At 44.2% G+C, this 22729-nt stretch overlaps 1 protein-coding gene across 1 annotated transcript in view; it reads left to right on the top strand.

The window, feature by feature from the left end:
• LOC144600021 (organic cation/carnitine transporter 2-like) overlaps positions 1-22729 on the top strand; it is a 47415-nt gene that overhangs the window by 5689 nt on the left and 18997 nt on the right. The window contains exons 2-4 of the mRNA XM_078411345.1: positions 11005-11108; positions 17318-17472; positions 19819-19990. Coding sequence (XP_078267471.1) covers positions 11005-11108; positions 17318-17472; positions 19819-19990 — 431 coding nt within the window. The remainder of the gene's footprint in view (positions 1-11004; positions 11109-17317; positions 17473-19818; positions 19991-22729) is intronic.

Genomic DNA, 22729 nt, shown 5'->3' with positions numbered 1-22729 from the left:
TGTTGGTGAGCCATCTTCTTGAATCACTGTTGTCCTTTAGATGAAGGTACATCCAAAGTGTCAATGGAGGAGTTTCAAGAGCTATGCCTCGTACTTATAAAGGAAAAGTAGATAGCAACTCAGGACTGCTCTCTGGTTGTTGGTAGGATGGTTCAATTAAGTGAATCAGATCTTTTATGTGAACCTTACATAACCCTCAAAGTTATGTGCTTTGTCCTGATGCTATCAAGCTTCCCGAGTGCTATAGAAACTCCTATTCACCCAAGTAAATAGAGTATTCCATGATGAGTGACGTGGCCACTGTAGGTAGTAGACAAGCTTTGTGGTATCAGAAGGTGATTAACTTGCTACAGGACGTCAACATCTAATCTTCTCTTGTAGCCACAACATGTGGCCAATCCAGTTATCCTTCAAGATGTTAAAGTTGGGTCTTGGTAATGATAATACCATTAAAAATCAAGGGTAGCTGGTTACTTCCTATCTAGTTGGAGATGGCCACAGGCATTCAAAGGGATTTGACCATCCTTGTAGATGAGTCATTGAAAGTTAAGGACACAAAGTGCTGGATTAACTCAGCAGGTCAGGCAGTAGAGAATATGAATTTGTGGCTTTTTTGTTTGGAACCTTCTTCAGATTGATTGTAGAGGGTCTTTTCTACCTCCTACAATCAGTCTGAAGAGATCACCTATTCATGTTCTCCAGAGTTGCTGCCCTGACCCATTGAGTTACTTCAACATTTTCTGTACTTTTTCATAAACCAGCACAGCAGTTCCTTGTTTCTATATTGAAAATTAACATGCGGATACAGCAAGTGACCAGAAATGCAAATGGTATATTACACTTGATTGCAAGAAGGTTTGAGTGCAAAGGATTTGTCACTGAACTCATTCATATAAGGTCCTCATCCAGAACATTGTGTCTCTTGGTCTGGTCTCTTTGACTATAGTGGATATATATGCAATGGAGAGAGTGCAATAGAGGTTTTGCATCCCAGAAATTGATTCCTGGGATGATAGATTTTTCAATGAGGAGAGATTAAGAAGAATGAGATGTGTTCTCATTGAAGCATTAAATTCCTACCAGGCTTTGGGGGCATGGTGGCACAGTGGTAGAGTTGTTGCCTTACAGCGCCAGAGACCCAGGTTCAATCCTGACTGAGAGTGCTGTCTGTACAGAGTTTGTACGTTCTCCCTGTGACTATATGTGTTTTCCCCGGGTGCTCCGGTTTCCTCCCACACTCCAAAGATGTACAGGTTTGTAGGTTGGCTTTGGTAATGATTGTAAATTGTCCCTAGTGTGTAGGATAGCGCTAGTGTATGGGGATCGCTGGTCGGCACGGACTTGATGGGCCAAAGGGTAGGAAAATAACTGCAGATGCTGGTACAAATCGAAGGTATTTATTCACAAAATGTTGGAGTAACTCAGCAGGTCAGGCAGCTCCTCTGGAGAGAATGAATGGGTGACGTTTCGATTTCCCGCCCCCCCTGACATCAGTCTGAAGAAGGGTCTCGACCCGAAACATCACCCATTCCTTCTCTCCTGAGATGCTGCCTGACCTGCTGAGTTACTCCAGCATGGTGGGCCAAAGGGCCTCTTTTCGCGCTGTGTCTCTAAACTAAACTAAACTAATCTTGACAGGCCAGAACTAGGGATGATGTTTTCCATTCTGGGATATCTAGAACTAGATATCGCAATCACAAAATAAAGAGTCAAACAATTTGGACTGAGATAAAAATAAATTTCTTCACCAAAAGGGTCATGAATATTTAGAATCTTCATCCCGAGGGAGCTGTGAAGACTCAAATTCGAGGTGTATAGTTATGTAAATATTAATGGAAACAAACCTCATGGGGTTGGGACAAAAAACCAATCATTGCACTCAATACAATTCTTACGTTCATAGAGTCATAAAGTCATAGAGTCTTGCAGCGTGGAAACAGGCCTTTTGGCCCAACTTGCCCACAACGGCCACCATTTCCCATCTACACTAGTCCCACCTACCTGCATTTGGCCCCTATCCCTCTAAACCTGTCCCATCCATGTACCTCTCTAAATGTTTCTTAAATGTTGCTAGTGTGCCTAGTGTGTAGGTTAGCGCTACCTGCTGCAACTACCTCTTCCGGCAGCTCATTCCATACACCCACCACCCTTTGCGTGAAAAAGTTAACTCTCAGGTTCCTATTAAATCCTTCCCCCCTCATCGTAAACCTAAGGATCTTGATTGGGCAGGAGACTCTGTGCGTCTACCCAATCTATTCCTCATAGTTTTCATGTCCATAAATCATAGGAGCAGAATTAGGCCATTCAGCCATCGAGTCTACTCTGCCATTCAATCATGGCTGATCTATGTTTCCCTCTCAATCACATATAATCAGTTAGGATCTTATTGAATTATGGAAGAGGCAGAAAAGGCTAAATACCCAGCCATGCTTCTATGTTATATGTTTTATATTAACACAAAGATTTTGTGAATTATGACAAAAAGTTATGAGGAGAATTTTCAAAGAATTTATGTGTCATAAGCAAGTCCAGTGCAATAATAACATCAAAGATTAAGTCTCATGGTTTTGTGCACTGGCAAACTAAACCACAAGGCAGGTCTGGAAATTAGATTTTGTCAGTACAGATCAAACATTCTAGTAAGCTCTGTTGTAAGCATTTTTATTCCTTCTTTGGTATGCCCCAAATGCAATATTTTTAAAAAAGTGTAATAAAAAGAGACTGCAGATGCTTGTTTATACCAAAGATAGCACAAAGTGCTGGAGTAACTCAGTGGGTCAGGCATCATCTCTTGGGAAAATGGATAGGGTCAGGACCCTGTTTCAGATACTGATTCAGATTCAAACGTGTTCTCTTGTTAGCGTGGATCGAAGTGAACATTCAGTGTTGGGCTGACTTGGTATCACTCTATGTGTGTGCATTGTTAGGAAGCTGAAGAGTCTTACATCGGCTCTGCAGACGTAACCACAGGCAAGTAAGGGGGTACTTGGTGGAGAAAGTGTATTAGTTATTTGGCAGGCACTGTGCTACTCTGTCATTGTCATTTGCCCTCCCTGTGCTCCTGTCCAGGAAGCTGAAAGAGATTGCTGCCTTACCAGATGATCTTCCTCTGTTTAAACATTCTCGAGTCAAGAATTTCCATGAATCGACGAGCTCATGATTGTTTATCAGAGATTTTAAGAACAGAGGCAGCTGGTAGAGTTGCTCCCACCGCCCCCACCTCAACGAGTTCCGGGTTCGCAACGACGTAGAGCTTTTTTTCCGTCGCCTCCGTCTCTGTGTTTTTTTCTATGGGAAGGAGGCCTCACCCTCCACTAATGACCCCTTCTCCCATCTCCAACGGACCCCCTCCTCTTGGACTCACCTGGCTGGCCATCTACTCTCACTAGACCTTTTCATTTCCAACTGCCAGCAGCACATCAACCGCCTCAACTTTTCCACTCCCCTGACTCACTCTAACCTCTCCCCTCCCAAGCGTACAGCCCTAAACTCACTCTGCAGCAACCCCGACTGTTATCAAACCCGCCGACAAAGGAGGTGCCCTGGTAGTCTGGCGTGCTGACCTCTACCGGACTAAGGCCAGACGACAACTCTCAGACACCTCCTTCTACTTATCCTTGGACCATGACCCCACAGACGAGCACCAGGCCTTAATCTCAAACACCATTTCTGATTTTATTACTTCTGGCTCTCTGCCCTCTCAAGCCTCCAACCCTATTTTTCCCCAGCCCCGCACGGCCCGATTTTATCCTCCACAAAAACCACAAACAGAACTGTCCTGTCAGACCCATTGTCATGTCTGCTTGTTCATGTCCCACCGAATTAATTTCCACAATCCCCCACTCCATCCTATCCCCCCTGGTCCAATCCCTCCCTACCTATATCCAAGCCATCTCACATGCTCTTCGTCTCTTCAACGACTTCCGTTTTCCAGGCCCCCACTCCCTCATCTTTACCATGGATGTCGTCACTACACCTACAGGAAGGTCTTAAAACCCTCCGTTTCTTCCTAGACCACAGAACCAGCCAATTTCCGTCTATCAATACACTGCTTAGCAGAGCTGGTCCTTACCCTCAACAACTTCTCCTTTGATTGCTCCCACTTCCTCCAAATCCAAGCCGTGGCTATGGGCACTTGCATGGGCCCCAGTTATGCCTGCCTCTTTGTAAGGTACTGCACCCATGCAGAACTCACTGACTTCATCACCTTCATGACTAATTTCCATCCTGCACTCAAATTCATTTGGACCATCTCCGACATCTCCCTACCGTTTCTGCATCTCACCATCTTCATCCCAGGAGACAGACTATTGACCGACATCTACCACAAATCTACTGACTCCCATAGCTATCTAGATTACACTTCTTCCCACCCTGCTTCCTGTAAAGACTCTATCCCCTGCTCCCAATTTCTATGTCTATGCCACATCTGCGCCCAGGATGAGGTTTTCCATAATGGATCATCGGAGATGACCTCATTCTTTAGGAAACAGGGGTTCCTCTCTTCCATTATAGATGCGGCTCTCACTAGGGTCTCCTCGATATCCCACAACTCCGCTCTTGCTCCCCCTCCCCCCATTCACAACAAGGACAGAATCCCCCTTGTCCTTACCTTCCACCGCATCAGCCGTCAAATACAGCATATAATCCTCCAACACTTTCACCACCTCTAACGGGATCCCACTACTGGCCACATTTTTCCATCTCCACCCCTTTCTGCTTTCCGCAGAGACCGTTCCCTCTGCAACTCCCTGGTCAACTTGTCCCTTCCCACCCAAACCAACCCCTCCCCAGGTACTTTCCCCTGCAACCGCAGGAGATGCAACACCTGTCTCTTTACTTCCCCCCTCGACTCCATCCAAGGACCCCGACAGTCTTTTCAGGTGAGGCAGATGTTCACTTCCACCTCCTCCAACCTCATCTACTGTATCCGCTGTTCCAGGAGTCAACGTCTGTACATCGGCGAGACCAAGCGCAGGCTCGGCGATCATTTCGCTGAACACCTCCGCTCAATCCGTCTTAACCTACCTGATTTTCCGGTTGCTCCGCACTTTAACCCCCGCTCCCATTCCCAATCTGACCTTTTTGTCCTGAGCCTCCTCCATGTCAGAGTGAGGCCCAGCTCAAATTGGAAGAACAGCACCATATTTTGCTTGGGTAGCTTACACCCCAGCGGTATGAACTTTGATTTCTCTAACTTCAAATAGCCTTTGCTTTCCCTTTCTCTCTTATCCCCTCCCCCTTTCCAGTTCTCCCATCAGCCTTTGTCTCTGACTACATTCTATCTCTGTCCCGCCCACTCCCCTAACATCAGTCTGAAGAAGGGTCTCGATCCGAAATGTCACCCATTCCTTCTCTCCAGAGATGCTGCCTGTCCCGCTGAGTTACTCCAGCATTTTGTGTCTACCTTGTGCAAATCTTTGGTTGTGTACTGCAGTACGATGACTGAGGTTGGAATGGAGTTGTATCTCTCATTTATCCTGTAGATTAACTCCATTACAAGGAGAAACCTGAGGGTGCTGAGGTGCAATAAGGTGGCAAAGAAAATTGAGAAGAGAGCATTTGAAAGGCAAATGGACAGGAAAGGTTTAGAGGGATATGGGTCAAAGGCAGTCCGGTGGGACTAGCGTGGATGGGGCATCTCAGTCAGCACGGACAGGTTGGGCCGAAGGGCCTATTTCCATGCTGTATGACTCTGAGGCTTGGAATTATGCCACAGCATTGCTGGGCTCCAGTCGAGACTGGGATGGGGACTTCGTGGACTGCATGTCATCATGCAGCAGATATATAGAATTCCTGAGAGCAGCCACGTTTGAGAAAGATTTTCCCTTGACAAACAGCAGGTTTAGTTTTTTTTAGTTTAATTCAAAGATACAGGATGGAAATAGGCCCTTCGGCCCACCGAGTCCATCGACTGCCCATTCACGCTAGTTTTATGTTATTCCACTTTTGCATCTACTACCTACACACCAGGGGTAATTTACAGAGGGTTAATTAACCTTGAAACCCACACGTCTTTGGGATGTGGGCGGAATCCGAAGCACCCAGAGGAAACCAACGTTGTCACAGGGAGAACGCGCAAACACCACACAGACAGCACCCGACATCATGATCAAACCCAGGTCTCTGGTGCTGCAAGGCAGTAACTTTAGCAGATGTGCCACTGCACCACGCTTTCTGTAGAAAAAACACAAGGGAGGCCACTCTACTATCAGAGTTTTTCCTTTTCATGAAGATAGTCGTGAATGTGGCATCTCTGAGATCCCCCAGAAGAGAGAGGCAGCGAATTCAAAGCAAAACTAAATTCATAAGTTCATAAGTTATGGAACATAATTGGGCCTTCCAGCCCATCAAGTCTATTCTGCCAATCAATCATGGCTGATTTATCTTACCCTCTCAACTCCATTCTCCTGCCTTCTCCCCATAACCCCTGACACCCATGAATTTCAGAAGGGATATTGTCTAGTTAAGTTTAGTTTAGATTTAGTTTAGTTTAGAAGTACAGCGTGGAAACAAGCCCTTCGGCCCACTGGGTCCGTGCCAACCAGCGATCCCCGCATATTAACACTATCCTACACCAATTAGGGACAATTTTTACATTTACTAAGTCAAGTAACCTACAGACCAGTCTTTGGAGTGTGGGAGGAAACCGAAGATCTCTGAGAAAACCCACGCAGGTCACAGAGAGAACGTACAAAATATGTACAGACAGCACTTGTTGTCAGGATCGAACCTCGATCTCTGGTGCTATAAGGTTGCAACTCTACCTCTGTGCCACCATGCCACCCCTACTCGAGGACTACTCCAGAGACCTTGAGTCTTTTGTTTTGTTGGTCTTGGGTAGAGGTGAGACAGGGCTGGACTATACATTGTGGATGGAGATAAAGACATTTGGTTCACAGATTAAGTTTCAGATGAGGATTCGTTTGATGTGCTTTTTAATAGGCATTAACTGTTTCTCTGTGATAAAATTCCTCCAACCATGGTTTCATTGGACAGCTGAAATAGTTATTAAGTGGGATTTAATAATTAGTTTTAAGACCCCTTTGTAAAAATTGTTCCTGACTGATCACATAGTATGCTGTGATCATTTTATTAGTGGTATTTCATTGGAGACAGCCAACAAAAGGGTATGTTAAAATGATTTAACTATATTGATTACAAATCGCTCATTGGGACTTCTTGATTTGCCTTGTGAAATAGAGGTTTTCTAGCATCCATTTCAAGTCCACAATTTTTAAATTGCTGTAGGATTTCTCCATTCATTAATCAAGGACCAGTCTCACCCTGGTCACTTCTTCTTCTCCACTCTCCCATCAGCCAAGAGGTACAAAAGTTTGAAAACACAAGCCTCCAGATTCAGGGACAGTTTCTTCCCAGCTGTTATCAGGGAACTGAACAGTCCACACATCAGCTGGACTGCGGTCCTGACCTCCCATCTACATCATTGGAGACCTTTGAACTTTAATTGGACTTTATCGGACTTCAATGTTATATCTTTGCACTAAATATTGTACCCTTTATTCTTTATCTCTGCACTGTGGACGGCTTGACTGCATTCATGTATAGTTTTTTTTCCTTGCCTTGGTAACATGCAAACAAAAGCTTTTCACTGTATCTAGGTACACATGACAATAATAAACTAAATTAAACTAAGCTAAGCTAAGTTAAACAAACAAACAAACAAACAGTTACCACAATGATACAATCAAGCCCTCTCAAGAATCAATTACGTAATCAGATTTGTATCTCAGTAAACTCTAAGGAAACCCAAAGCACTGGGAAAAGTAAAACTAATGAAAACTGCACTAGGAAGCATTTGATTGTTTAAACAGTCTGAAGAAGGGCCTCGACCCGAAACGTCACCCATTCCTTCTCTCCTGAGATGCTGCCTGACCTGCTGAGTTACTCCAGCATTTTGTGAAATAAATACCTTTGATTTGTAGCAGCATCTGCAGTTATTTTCTTACACTGATTGTTTAAACATGTACATTCGTTAATGATGATACCGAGTAAGTTAGCATCCCAGCCTAGCCCTATTTAAAGTTAGCTGAAATTCATATCTAATGTAATAACTAAATTAATATATATAATTTATATATAATAAATTGAAATAAATTTAAACTTGTAATTTATGAATTCTGACTGGTTAATGATTCTATAATAGATGTATTATATATATTCGAACAGCAAAAGCATAAATTCCTTTACAGCAACATCAGAATGGAAACAACTGTGCAATAGACTTTATAGCTGCATGCATTGCGTGATCGTGCAGTGACTGTTCTCCAATTCCCATTTTAGCATGCTTGCCCAAAAACATTCCTGTTCAGTTGTCCTTTGGCAGATGCTTTTCTTTTCAGCTGCACTTTAAAACAGTACTTCAGTTTGAACATTTAGTTATCAAAGACCCTTACGTGAATAATTGTCTTGTGTTCATAGAAACGTAGAAACATAGAAATAGGTGCAGGAGGAGGCCATTCGGCCCTTCGAGCCAGCACCGCCATTCATTGTGATCATGGCTGATCATCCACAATCAATAACCCGTGCCTGCCTTCATATCATATCATATCATATATATACAGCCGGAAACAGGCCTTTTCGGCCCACCAAGTCCATGCCGCCCAGTGATCCCCGCACATTAACACTATCCTACACCCACTAGGGACAATTTTTACATTTACCCAGCCAATTAACCTACATACCTGTACGTCTTTGGAGTGTGGGAGGAAACCGAAGATCTCGGAGAAAACCCACGCAGGTCACGGGGAGAAGGTACAAACTCCTTACAGTGCAGCCTTCTCCCCATATCCCTTGATTCCACTAGCCCCTCGGGCTCTATCTAACCCTCTCTTAAATCCATCCAGTGATTTGGCCTCCACTGCCCTCTGTGGCAGAGAATTCCACAATTTCACAACTGTCTGGGTGAAAAAGTTCCTTCTCACCTCAGTTTTAAATGGCTTCCCCTTTATTCCAAGACTGTGTGTGGCCCCTAGTTCTGGACTCACCCAACATTGGGAACATTTTTCCTGTATCTAGTTTTTCCAGTCCTTTTATAATTTTATATGTCTCTTTAATATCCCCTCTCATCCTTCTAAACTCCAGTGAATACAAGCCTAGTCTTTTCAATCTTTCCTCATATGACAGTCCCGCCTTCCCAGGGATCAATCTCGTGAAGCTACGCTGCACTGCCTCAATTACAAGGATGTCCTTCCTCAAATTAGGAGACCAAAACTGTACACTGTACCTAATTCAAGAGGATTCGGATTTAAAGTAATGGTGCCTTATTGAATTATAACGGTCTGCAAGATTGTAAACGGGTCTGATCACCCCATGTGTGGAGCAATAAATTTGTGACATAGATTCACTAGATTGTTGCAATGGGAGATATTTAAGATTCTTTATTTTTTCTATTTAAGCCTCATGGCAAATCGTTATCATGTCTAAGGAGTATGAATTCTCCATGTTATCCAGCGTACATGCACTCAGAGGCTGAACTTGTTTTTAATAGTTTAACAAATAACATTCTGGGATACCATCCAGGTCTTTAAAATGCCACAAAGCAAGCTTCAAGTTTCAAGTGAGCGTCAATGAGATTTTCCTCACAGATATACAGACATCTGGAATAGATTTATTTTATGTACTGAAAAAACATAAACATTTTAATAATTAATTTTACTCATTTCCCCCTGCTAAGCCCTCTTAATGCAAAGCAGTGGAGCTGGGATTCTATACACGGCTTACAGTAATAACAATCGTGTATAAGATACCCAAAACTTTGCCTGTGAAAGGAAACTCAATCTTCCGGCCTGGAACATAATCTGTGCACATTTCATTCCTTCCTGAGCATTGGCTAAGTCTTTCTCTCAATGTTCAAGAGTCAGTTCAAAAACCCAAGTTCGATCCTGACATTAGGTGCTGTCTGTGTGGAGTTTGCACATTCTCCCTGTGACTGCGTGGGTCTCGTCCAGGAGCTCAGGTTTCCTCTCACATCCCAAAGATGTAGGTTAATTGGCCTCCATTTAAAAAAATGCCCCTAATGTGCAGGGAGTGGAATAACATAAGACTATTTTGAACAGGAGATCAATGGTCGTGGTGGTGGGCCGAAGGGCCTTCTTCCATGCCATATCACTAAACTAAAAACTTTTCATATCACTAAACTAAAAACTTTTTCAGTCAGAGAGTGGTGAAGGTGTGGAATTCTCTGCCTCAGAAGGCAGTGGAGGCCAGTTCGTTGGATGCTTTCAAGAGAGAGCTGGATAGAGCTCTTAAGGATAGCGGAGTGAGGGGGTATGGGGAGAAGGCAGGAACGGGGTACTGATTGAGAGTGATCAGCCATGATCGCATTGAATGGCGGTGCTGGCTCGAAGGGCTGAATGGCCTACTCCTGCACCTATTGTCTATTGTCTATTGTCTATAAAAAGGTCAGCAGTCATGAGTGAAGAGTGTTTTATTGTTATATGTCCCGAAGCAGAAAAATAAAATTCCAACGTAGCAGCACAACAGATATATAAACATAGTATTCAGTGGAACATAGAACATAGAAAAGTACAGCACAGGAATTAGGTCCTTCAGTCCACAATGTGCTGGACATGATGCCGTTAAACTGATCTGATCTGCCTGTACATGATCCATATCCCTCCATTTCCTGCACTTCCATGTGCCTATCTAAAAGCCCCTTAAGAACCACTCTCGTAGACACCATAATAAACAGTAAAAATAAGTTCAAAATATAAAAAACAATATTCCCTGCATTTCCAGGTGCCTATCTAAAAGCCTCTTAAACACCACAATAAAAAGTTCAAAATATAAAAAACAAACAAAACTGGATAGACCACAGACAAAAACACACATTGATTGAGATAACTTACGATTAGCAAATTAATACATAACAACATTTGACCACATTTCAGAGATTCTTGCTGTGTTTCAGAGATGAAAGATGATGTATAAATTAGTCAATGTCCCCTCGGTAGCATGCAATAAAATGTACTTGCATTTCAGTGGGACTTGGTGTGTAACAATGACTGGAAAGGACCTTTTTCTATGTCTGTATTCTTCCTGGGAGTTCTGGTTGGCACCTTTATCGCTGGCCAGTTGTCTGACAGGTGAGTTATTACATCTCTCCTCACTTGTACCAGGTATTTAATTATAAGTAAGTGATCAAGTGCTTGTTCATTGCAGGCTGATTTTCATCTTCTATATTGTACAATAAATATATGGCATGCAAAACTACGTATGAGATTTTAATATTTTAAAGGATGTGCTTGTTTTCAACATTTGGAAACTCATTCATAATTTTATAGCTTACAGTTAAAATATTCAATATCATTCTGTTGGTAACAATAGAATCAAACACATTTTCTCTCTTTAAACACCTGAAATAAATTTTATTTTGTAGCGACCATAGAGATTGGTCCTGGGTGTCGAACCCTCAGATTGGCCAGCAAGGTCACATGTGGGTGCGACCGTAGGGATTGGTCCAGGGAGTGAGACCGCTGATTGGACAGCGTCGTCACGTGTGGTTTTGGCGCCTAAAAACGTTAGTTGGGAGACTTCTTCGAAGTGAACAGTTAGAAATAATAGTTGTCTGTAATCTCGTTAAATAAACTTTGTGATCGAATATTGCTGTCGCAATAAACTTCTTCAACAAAGAACGAGCCTCCAGGCTCGCCATATTGGTGACCCCGACGTGATCCAGCCGATCATCTATCATGAGTGAACAAGACGCCTCGTCTTTGGCTCCTACGCCCGGCACACCGCAGCTAAGCGCGGTCAGCGTTCACCTTCCGTCGTTTTGGGCACATCAACCACAATCTTGGTTTGTCCATGCCGAAGCCCAGTTTCACTTAAGAAACATCTCAGCGGACGCGACAAAGTACTACTACCTCGTCAGCGCTCTACTGCCGGAGACGACCGCACGGGTGATGCGGTTCATCGTCAACACTCCCGCAGAAGAGAAGTACGAGGCAATGAAGGTACTGTTGTTACGAACCTTCGGATTCAGTAGGCATGACCGAGCTAAGAGGCTTATGCACCTACCAGATCTCGGAGATCGGCTGCCGTCCGTTTTCATGGCTGAAATGTTAGCGCTAGCAGGTGAACACACGGAGTGCCTCATGTTCGAGCAGGCATTCCGAGAGAAGCTTCCCGAAGATGTCAAACTCATGCTCACGGATTGTTCTTTTAAGGACCCCTTGACCATATGCAGAAAAAGCTGATGTGCTCATGACATCCAAATCAAAAAGAAGCAGTTCGATCAACAAGGTCTCGGCATCAGCGGCCGCGCCACAGCGGCATCAAGATGGCGTCGCGTCTCCCGCCATTTCTCCAAAAGCCCGCCAAAAGGATCCGCACAAGCGCGGCTGGTGCTATTACCATCTACGATGGGGTGGAGAATCCCGCAACTGCCGCTCACCTTGTACCTTCTCGGGAAATGCCTCGGCCGATCGTACATAGAGGCGGTTGCAATTGGCCAGAACCGACGCCTCTACGTCCGAGATCGATTCACGGACACAGAATTTTTGGTTGACACGGGAGCCATAGTCAGTATCGTACCGCCGACGGACCTCGAGACCAGATCGGGTAAGACAGGTCCTACCCTCATCGTGGTTAACGGCAGCCCCATCCGCACGTATGGTACGCGGACAATGTCCCTGGCTTTCGGCATCCGCACGTACGAATGGCCATTCATTATCGCGGACGTCAGCCAGGCGATCCTAGGCGCAGATTTCCTCTGGGCCTTTTCACAAGTCCCCGATGTCCGCGGTAACGACCTTCGACCCTCCGCCAGCAGCGATGAGCCCGCCGCTCCGCCGGCCACCACCCCGCCCAGCCCAACTGTCCAGGCCGTCGTCGCGGCCCCCGACCCATATGCTGAGGTACTGGCGGAGTTTCCAGAGCTGCTCGTCCAACGGTTCGACGCCCGTTCGGCCAGGCACGGCGTGGTCCACCACATCCGCACCGAGGGCCCCCCCGTTTTCGCTCGGGCCAGGAGGTTACCGCCCGACAAGCTGGTGGTGGCGCGGGCAGAATTCAGGAAGATGGAAGAAATGGGCATTGTCCGTCAGTCCGACAGCCCGTGGGCCTCGCCATTGCATATGGTCTCCAAAGCATCTGGGGGGTGGAGACTATGCGGCGATTACCGGCGCCTCAATGCCGTCACCACGGCCGACCGCTACCCCATACCGCACCTCCAGGACGTCTCGTCTGGGCTGGAAGGTGCCGTGGTGTTCTCCAAGATCGATTTGGTGCGGGGCTACCACCAGATCCCTGTGCGCCCGGAGGACATACCAAAGACTACCACGATCACTCCGTTCGGGTTGTTCGAATGGTTGCGCATGCCTTTCGGTTTAAAGAACGCGGCACAGGCCTTCCAGCGACTCATGGACCGTGTTGGTCGAGATTTGCCTTTTGTTTTCATTTATTTAGATGATATCCTGGTCGCCAGCCCCTCAGTGCAGGAACACCTGGTCCACTTGCGGACCGTATTCCAGCGGCTCCAAGTCCACGGGCTCATCATCCAACCCTCCAAGTGTCAATTTGGCCTCCATTCTCTTGATTTCTTAGGGCACCGAATCACCCCTGCCGGCGCCACCCCTTCGCCCGAGAAGGTGGAGGCTATCCGTGCATTCCCGTGGCCCACCACAGTGAAAGGTCTGCAAGAGTTCGTGGGCATGGTGAACTTCTACCATAGGTTCGTCCCGGCAGCAGCACGGGTCATGCGCCCGCTCTTCCAGTGCCTTGCGGGCAAACCTGTAGAGTTGATATGGTCCTCGGCCGTGGAGTCGGCCTTTGCAGCAGCTAAGGCGGCTTTGGCAGACGCCACCATGCTTGTCCACCCGAACGCCTCCGCCCCCACGGCCCTGACGGTTGATGTGTCAGACGTGGCGGTGGGAGGGGTTTTGGAACAGCAGGTCGGTGGCCTTTGGCAGCACTTGGCGTTTTTCAGCCGGCAACTGAGTTTGGCTGAGCTGAAATATAGCGCCTTTGACCGAGAGCTTCTTGCTCTCTACTTAGCTGTCCGTCACTTTAGGTATTTCCTAGAAGACCGCCCGTTTGTGGCCTTTACGGACCATAAACCGTTGACTTTTCCTTTTTCCAAATTGTCCGACCCATGGTCGGCCCGCCAGCAGCGGCACCTGACTGCCATCTCTGAGTTTACCACCTTGGCGAGGCCGTCCTCCTGCAGTTCCACCCGGTCCAGGACCCCCCGCTCCTGCAGTTCCACCCGGTCCAGGACCCCCCGCTCCTGTGGTTCCGGCTGCCCCTCTCCTTACTCGTTCTGGTCGCGAAATCTGGCTCCCTGATAGGTTCCGTACCTCGGGTTCTGGGGGGGGGGTCATGTAGCGACCATAGAGATTGGTCCTGGGTGTCGAACCCTCAGATTGGCCAGCAAGGTCACGTGTGGGTGCGACCATAGGGATTGGTCCAGGGATTGAGACTGCTGATTGGACAGCGTCGTCACGTGTGGTTTTGGCGCCTAAAAACGTTAGTTGGGAGACTTCTTCGAAGTGAACAGTTAGAATTAATGGTTATCTGTAATCTCGTTAAGTAAACTTTGTGATCGAATATTGCTGTCGCAATAAACTTCTTCAACAAAGAACGAGCCTCCAGACTCGCCATAATTTGCCATTACTACAACTAGTGATGTTAATTCATTTGATCTTATGCCACTTTACAAATTAATCCATCTTTTGGAATAAAATAACAATTTGTAGGAAGTCACAAGATGTTTGGGAAGATAAAAAGATATCGACCCGAAACGTCAACTATTTCTTTTCTTCAGCGATGCTGCCTGACCCGCTGAGTTACTCCAGCTTTTAGCGTCTATCTAAGATGTGGACTTGTCAGGCCACGTATGAAAAGCTATCGGGGCGGAACGGTAGCGCAGCGGTACAGTTGCTGTCTTACAGCGCTTGCAGCACTGGAGACCCGGGTTCGATCCCAACCACAGGTGCTGTCTGTACGGTGTTTGTACGTTCTCCCTGTGACTGCGTGGGTTTTCTCCAAGATCTTCAGTTTCTTCCTACATTCCAAAGACGTACAGGTATGTAGGTTAATTGGCTTGGTGTATGTGTATATTTTCCCCAGTGTGTGTAGGATAGTGTTAATGTGCGGGATTGCTGGTCGGTGCAGACTCAGTGGACCGAAGGGCCTGTAACTGCGCTGTATCTCTAAACTAAACTAAACTAAACAGAGGGCGTTCTCTGCTGTCTGCCTCAGGGAACGTCATCGACCAGGTTATCTTCAGCTAACTTAGTGGGTGAAGAGTGGTTCTCAATTCATAGTATGGATTGCATCCGTCTAGAGGAATGATCTTCATCATTGAAATGTAGGGACAGGAGCTAACCACTCTCTATGGCCTTTATACACTTCACAAAGCCTTTGAGTCCCAATGGAAGACTGAGGAGTACCCTTCTCAAATTTATCTGCTGTCAACATTTGTCTCCATAGTGCATCTGCTTCCTGATCTTAACCAACAGGTCCATGGGCTCTGTGCAGACTTATGTCAAGCAAGACCATGTCAATTGGTATCTCAGTTATCCCTGCTGTAATGTTGCATCTCCGAAAGACTCTCAGCTAGACTGCATCTTATCAATAGACAAATGGGAAACACTTCAACCTGCTTTGTCTCTGGCCCAAAACTGGTCAACCCAACGTCAGACACTGACTACAGTACAGACAGTGCTTACACTCCTGGGCCTCCTCCATCGTCAGAGTGAGGCCAAACCTAAATTGGAGGAACAGCATCCCATATTTCGCTTGGGCAGCTTACAACCCAGCTGTATGAATATTGATAAATATTGATTTATCTAACTTCAGGTAACATTGCATCTCCTTTATCTCCATCCCCCCTCACCCAGTTTTCATACTAGTTTCATTGTTGAGTTTCAGTGTCTTTATAACTCGTTATCACCTATCCCACTGCCAACAATGGGCCTTTGTGGGCTCTACCGTTCCTTGATTATTGTTGCTTTTTGCATGTCTTCCATTCATTTGTCCTATATCTCTCATTTCCTATTCCACCAATTCTCAGTCTGAAGAAGGATCTCGACCTGAAACGTCACCTACTCCTTTTCTCCGCTGAGTTACTGCAGCATTTTGTGTCCAATCATCACCATCTCGTTCACTGAAACACACGAGAGGAAGGGCCTTATAATTAACAACTTCAAAATAAATGCTGTCTACCAACCTGCTTCCACTATACCACTCTGCCTACTGAAAGGTCCATGTGGAAATGTTGGGATACATGAATGGCTTTCTACAATTTTAAAGAAGACATCTTTACATCTTTATTTTAGACTTTAAAGATAGAGCGTGGAAACAGGTCCAGCGATCCCCGTACATGAGCACTATCCTACACACTGGAGACAATTTACAATTTACAGAGTCCAATTAACCTACAAACCTGTATATCGTTCGAATGAGGGAGAAAACCGGAGCACCCAGAGAAAACCCATGCAGGTCACGGGGAGAACGTACAAACTCCGTACAGACAGCTCCCGTAGTCAGGATCGAACCCGGGTCTCTGGCACTGTAAGGCAGCAACTCTACCGCTGTGCCACCGTGCTGCCCTATAAAATGAAGGTGAACATTTATGATTAAATTTCCTGTCACCTTCAGGGATCAAGAGCTTACCAAGTGAACAAAGGAAATGATTCAATGGCGTTCTCAAAATGTATTTGAAAAATGTAAAATATTTCCCTGTGGCATATATCAAAGAGAATCCCGGTTATTATTGTGGAATCCTGATTCAGGGCAAAAGACATTTGGACAGTTACATGGATAGGAAAGGTTTAGAGGGATATGGGCCAAATGTGAGCAGGTGGGATTAGTGTAGATGGGGCAGCTTGATCAGCATGGGCTAATTGGGCCGAAGAGACTGTTTCCATGCTATACGACTCTATGACTCATGGCTCTATGACAACTCAATATTCTTGCATTTCTCATTGCTCGCCATCTATGATTCCCTCGTAACTCAAAATAAAGTTATCTCATTTGGGATGATATTGAGTAACTCACGTCAGTTCACAGGGACCACACTGATCCCACCTCACTATTTTCCCTCATGTTCAACCTTTCCAGAATCTCCTGCTGCATTTGTGGCAGAACTCACACTGGCCTCATCAATCAACACAGGACTGGAGTAGATGCATGGCATCATCAGTGGCGAGAGACTGCCTGAGTATATGCAATAATGGCTGTCTGCACCTCTGCAAAAATACATTTGTGGTAACTGAGAAAGTGGATTTACTGAGCAAAAATATGCAACAGCATGTTTGGATTTTTCTGACGTTTAGTTTCTGATTTTCAGATTTGGGAGGAAGTCTGTTTGGTTTGGAACCATGGCTGTGCAGACTGGATTCACTATGATTCAAGTGTTCTCACCAAACTGGGAAATATTTTGCCTTCTCAATTTTTTTGTGGGCATTGGACAGATTTCAAACTACGTAGCTGCCTTTGTAATAGGTAAGTAACTGCGTTATTCATTGCGATGTTTAAAAACTCATTGAGTGTGATTTACATTTTATTAATGTAGTGTACATAATGGTAACTATCTTTAAGAACTGAGTACTAGAATGGTATGATTTGTGTCATGTGATATATTCAATATCTTATCAGTTTCGTGCATATGTGTGAGTATATACAGTGTACTTTTATAAAATAAAGAAGACACCCACTGGCAAAAGCGTGTACTGTAAAACCTGTGCTTGTTCCTATCTACATGCAATCTGCAATATTGTTTAACATTTCAAACAGCAAATACGGAGCTATGTCGCAGTTGTTTGTGAACTGGACATGATAGGCTGCAGATCCTTCTATGTATAGGATTGTAGTTTAAAACACCAGCTATACAAATCCTCTAGAGTTTGTCAGGCTATCTTTGTGTTGTGTCCACGGGGCAAGTTGGCATCATTGGGATACATAGGCCGACTGGGGACTTTCGACAAGAACTGTGAAACCTTTACCTCATACTGTGAACGAATGGAAATGTTTTTTATTGCAAATTGCATTACTGAACCTGAAAAAACAGAGGATGATGATCAAGTGCAGGTAAGAGCACAAAATTAGGCTATCTAGGATTGAAAGAAAGCCACTCTATTAACTGAAATTGGTCCTGAAGTTTATGAAACTCTCACCAACATCCTTGTCCCAGAGAAAGCAAGGAATGTTTCATTCGAGACTGTTCTTTCAAAACTTGATGCTCAATTCAACCCTAAGCCCATAGCGATTGCAGAAAGTTACAAATTTCACACAAGAAGTTTGGTGAGGCTGTGGTTGAGTACGTTATCTCATTGAAGAAGTTGTCTCTACACTGCAATTTTGCGACATTTCTGGATCGAGCTTTGCGTGATAAATTTGTATGTGGGATGCTGGATGAGCAAATCCAATCAAAATTACTGAAGACACCAGCACTTACCTTTGATTGGCATGCAAAACTGCTTTGGCCATGGAGATGGCATGTCAAAGTGCACGAGTTTCGACCAACACATGCTGGCACAGTCAACAGTCCGAAGGCAGTTCCAAAGCACAAGCATGACAAGACAGGGAAAAGGCCTTCACAGCAAAGTTCTGGGAAAAGCGCAGATGTGTGCTATCGATGCAATGGTCAACACAAAGCACATAATTGCCAGTTCAAGGACTCTACGTGCTACAACTGCCAATAGAAAGGCCATATTGCATCAGCATGTAGAGCACTATCACAGGTCAAAGCAAAACAAAAGGCTCGACAAAACTAAATGTGTGGGATTCACAACCTCACAGAACAGTCAGAGAGTAATGAACTTGGACTGTCCGGCACCTATACTACGAATGGTGGGTCTGGAAAGGAAGACTTTCAGACAAGGGTCAAAGTGACCAATCAATACATTACAATGTGTATTGATACCACTGCTGATCGCACAATTATAATCAAAGACACCTATGAATCCAAGTTTAGCAATATGCAAACTTTCAGCTGAAAACTGACTCTGGAGAAGTGTTGGAGACTTGTGGAGAGATAGTTTGTGATGTACAACACAAAGTCAAGATTTTGGAGTTGCCAATAGTTGTCATAAGTTATATCAATAGCCCAACGTTGATGGGCAAAAATTGGCTCCGCTTACTGAAACTAGACTGGAAATCTGTATTCCAAGTCGAAGCGCAAACACAACTGGATCAGTTGTTGCAGAAACACCATGCTATGTTCAATGACAGCTACAATGGCATAAAGGGTAAGCAAGCTCTAGGGGCTAGTGGAATCAAGGGATATGGGGAGAAGGCAGGCATGGGTTATTGATTGTGGACGATCAGCCATGATCACAATGAAATGGCGGTGCTGGCTCGAAGGGCCGAATGGCCTCCACCTGCACCTATTTTCTATGTTTCTATGTAAGCACACATCAGGATTCAACCCGATGTGGAACCTGTCTTGTTCCATCAGAAACTGTCTTGGTATTCTTGTTTGTCTAATTTACAAGTTATTCTACTTTCTAAGGGGGGAGCAGTGTAGTGTTTATAATGGTAACTGTAACTTTAAGAACTGAGTACTAGAATGGTATGATTTGTGTCATGTGATATATTCAATCTCTTATCAGTGACGTGAATATGCATGAGTATGCACAGTGTATTTTTGTAAAATAAAGAAGACCCATGTTCCTATGTAGATAGGAACAAGCACAGGTTTTCAGTACAGCGTGTACAGAGAACCTGTGCTTATTCCTATTTACTTGCTGCAGCCGTAATATCTTACAATTAACTGAAGTCAATGAAGTAAAATTGCTAACAATCACTCACAATTGTAATTGGTCTTGTTCTTGTTAACCTTCCTTACAGGTTCTGAGGTTCTTGGGAAATCAGTCCGGGTTGTCTACTCTACACTAGGACTTTGCATTTCTTATGCAATCGGCTACATGTTCCTGCCTTTCATTGCATACTTTATACGAAGCTGGAGGATGTTGCTTTTTATCCTGTCTCTTCCAGGCCTGCTCTACATTCCTCTGTGGTGGTATGTAGGAATTAACCTTAACATATCAAAACACTTTTAGGGACTCCAATGTTCAATGATAGGTGAAGGGGGAAAGATTTTATAGGAATCTGAGGAGTGACTTTTGCGCGCAAAGGGTTGTGGGTGTATGGAACGAGCTGCCGGAAGAGGTAGTTGAGGCAGGGACGATCGCAATGTCAAAAAACAATTAGACAGATACAGGTTTAGAGGGATATGGGCCAAATGCAGGCAAGTGGGATTCGTGTAGATGGGACATGTTGGTCAGTGTGGGTAAGTTGGGCCAAAGGGCATGTGACTATGAAAGGTTGGACAGACTTAGATTGTTTACTCTGGAGGCTGAGAGAAGACCTGATAGAAGTATATTAAATTATGAGAGGCATTGATTGACTGCACGTGATTCATATCCCTCAATTCCCAGCATATCCAATCCATGTGCCTATCCAAAAGCCTTTCCAATAGATACCACTATTGTATCTGATTCACCACTGCCCCTGTCAGCAGTTTCCAGACTCCTACCACTCTCTGTCTAAACAACATGCTCTGCACATCTCCTGAAAAGTCTGCACAAAGCCCTACAAAGCTGCAGCATGACTTCCTAGTTCTTATACTCAATGCCCCGACTGATGAAGATAAGCATACCGCATGTGTAGCAAGGAACTGCAGATGCTGGTTTGAACTGAAGAGAGACACAAAGTCCCTCAGTCTGAAGAAGGGTCTCGACCCAAAAAATCACCCATTCCTTCTTTCCAGAGATGCCGCCTGTCCTGCTGAGTTCCTCCAGCACTTTGTGGTTGTCAGCATACCGTACATCTTCTTGACTACTCAATGTTCGTGTTGGCTCAGGGGGTTATGGACTTGGAACATAAGATCCTTCTGTACATCAATGCTGTTGAGGGTCTTGCCATTAACTGTATACTTTCCCCTTGCAATCGACAACTCAAAGTGAAATCCCTATGTCTACAGTGTCAAGTCAAGTCAAGTTTATTGAGGTACAGGTAGAATGAAAACATTGCTTGCAACAACATCACAGGCAATGGATATACTGAAAGGGTTACACCCATTATAGCTAAAATTTGTTACAATGGGATATCCTTTACGAGCAATAGGAATCAGGACATGAAAAACTCACTGTTAACATGCTGGGATTAGATTATGTACAGAAGTTTAAGTGATCAGCAAAATGTAAGATCTATAAAATGGAGCAAGTGAAAACTGCAAATTGAACGAGAATATAACGTTGTAAATAATAACTGCATTGAATTTAACATAACGTGATTATATTCAGAATTTCAATTTCACAGTTGTCGCTATGTGCAACTGGATATAGCTTATTAAAAACATTGTATAGAGGGAGGTTTTTGGCATGGTTCAATTTGAGTTCCCTTTGGACTGCAGAGATCCAGTTACAACACACTTGCTCTGGAACTCTTTCCCAGAAAGAAGAACTTGTTTTTGTTATTGCCTTTCATAACTTAAGTGAAATCCTGAACTACTAATGTTGGGCGGGGAAAAGGGAAGATAGAAAGTGAAGTCATATTTGGAGGTGCATTTGCTATAATTCAATAAATATATTTGAGGAAATGTCTAGTTTTTATGGTTTTAATGTCTAATATTTCGAGGGATATGGGCCAAACGCAGACAGGTAAGACTAGTGTAGATGGCGCATGTTGGTCGGCGTGGGCAAGTTGGGCTGAAGGACCTGTTTCCATGCTGCATGACTCTATTAACAAAATCACACTAATAGCTTTGTACAGTTTAGTTTATTGTCGCGTGTACGGAGGTTCAGTGAAAAGCTTTTTGTTGCGTGCAATCCAGTCAGCGGAAACACAATACATGATTACACTCGAGCCATTTAGTGATACATGATAGGGGTATAATGCTTAGTAGATTTTGTCTCTGTTTCGTTTTCAATGTGAATTCCTTAGCATTTGATTTTTTTTGCTTTTATGAATGTCTCTCAAAAGACTACTGTTAGAAAATTGCATGACTACTGCTGTCAAGGCCATCAAATTGCTTCTTAAGGCCTCTTTGATCTTTCGATAAATTCAAATACTGCTTTGTAAAGCATTATGGAATGCTGATGTTCGGATAATTGGACTAAAGTTTCTTCATTCATCTCCCAGTACTGTTTTTTCCACAAATAACTTGTTTGCGAATGTTTGGGACTGGCAATAATGACTGAAAATCTAATTGTGGAACATTCACAATGTAATAAAATCATGAAGGGCAGACTGTATGAATTTCGTAAAAGCATTTCTGAGGAAATGAACATAGGCCTTTTCTCAGAATGCCTTGAATGTGAATACTGGTTTGCTGGAAATTCATGGAAATGAATTATTTTATATCAAAACACGGTTTCAGAACATTTCTGTCAAAATAACACTGACAGAAAGAACAATTCTTTGGCAAATTAGTGTCAGAGAATATTGTATATTTCAATGATTCAACTTTGCACTCTTTTTTTATTTTTCATGTGTACATATGTGTGTTTATGTGTGTATGTATGTATATGTGTGTATAATACACACACTGAACTTTTTTTTCGCATTTATTGTTTTGTTTAGAGTACTATGTTTACATATTCTGTTTTGCTGCCGCAAGAAAGAATTTCATTGTTCCATTTGGGACATTTGATAATAAAACACTCTTGACTCTTCATTTAATGATACTTTATTGTCACATGGACGTAGGTACAGTGAAATGCTTTGTTTTGCATATAATCCAGTAAAATCATACTAT

This window comes from Rhinoraja longicauda, chromosome 14, assembly GCF_053455715.1.
Source record: "Rhinoraja longicauda isolate Sanriku21f chromosome 14, sRhiLon1.1, whole genome shotgun sequence".
NCBI lineage: Eukaryota > Metazoa > Chordata > Chondrichthyes > Rajiformes > Arhynchobatidae > Rhinoraja > Rhinoraja longicauda.
This window is presented reverse-complemented; position numbering and strand designations above follow the sequence as displayed.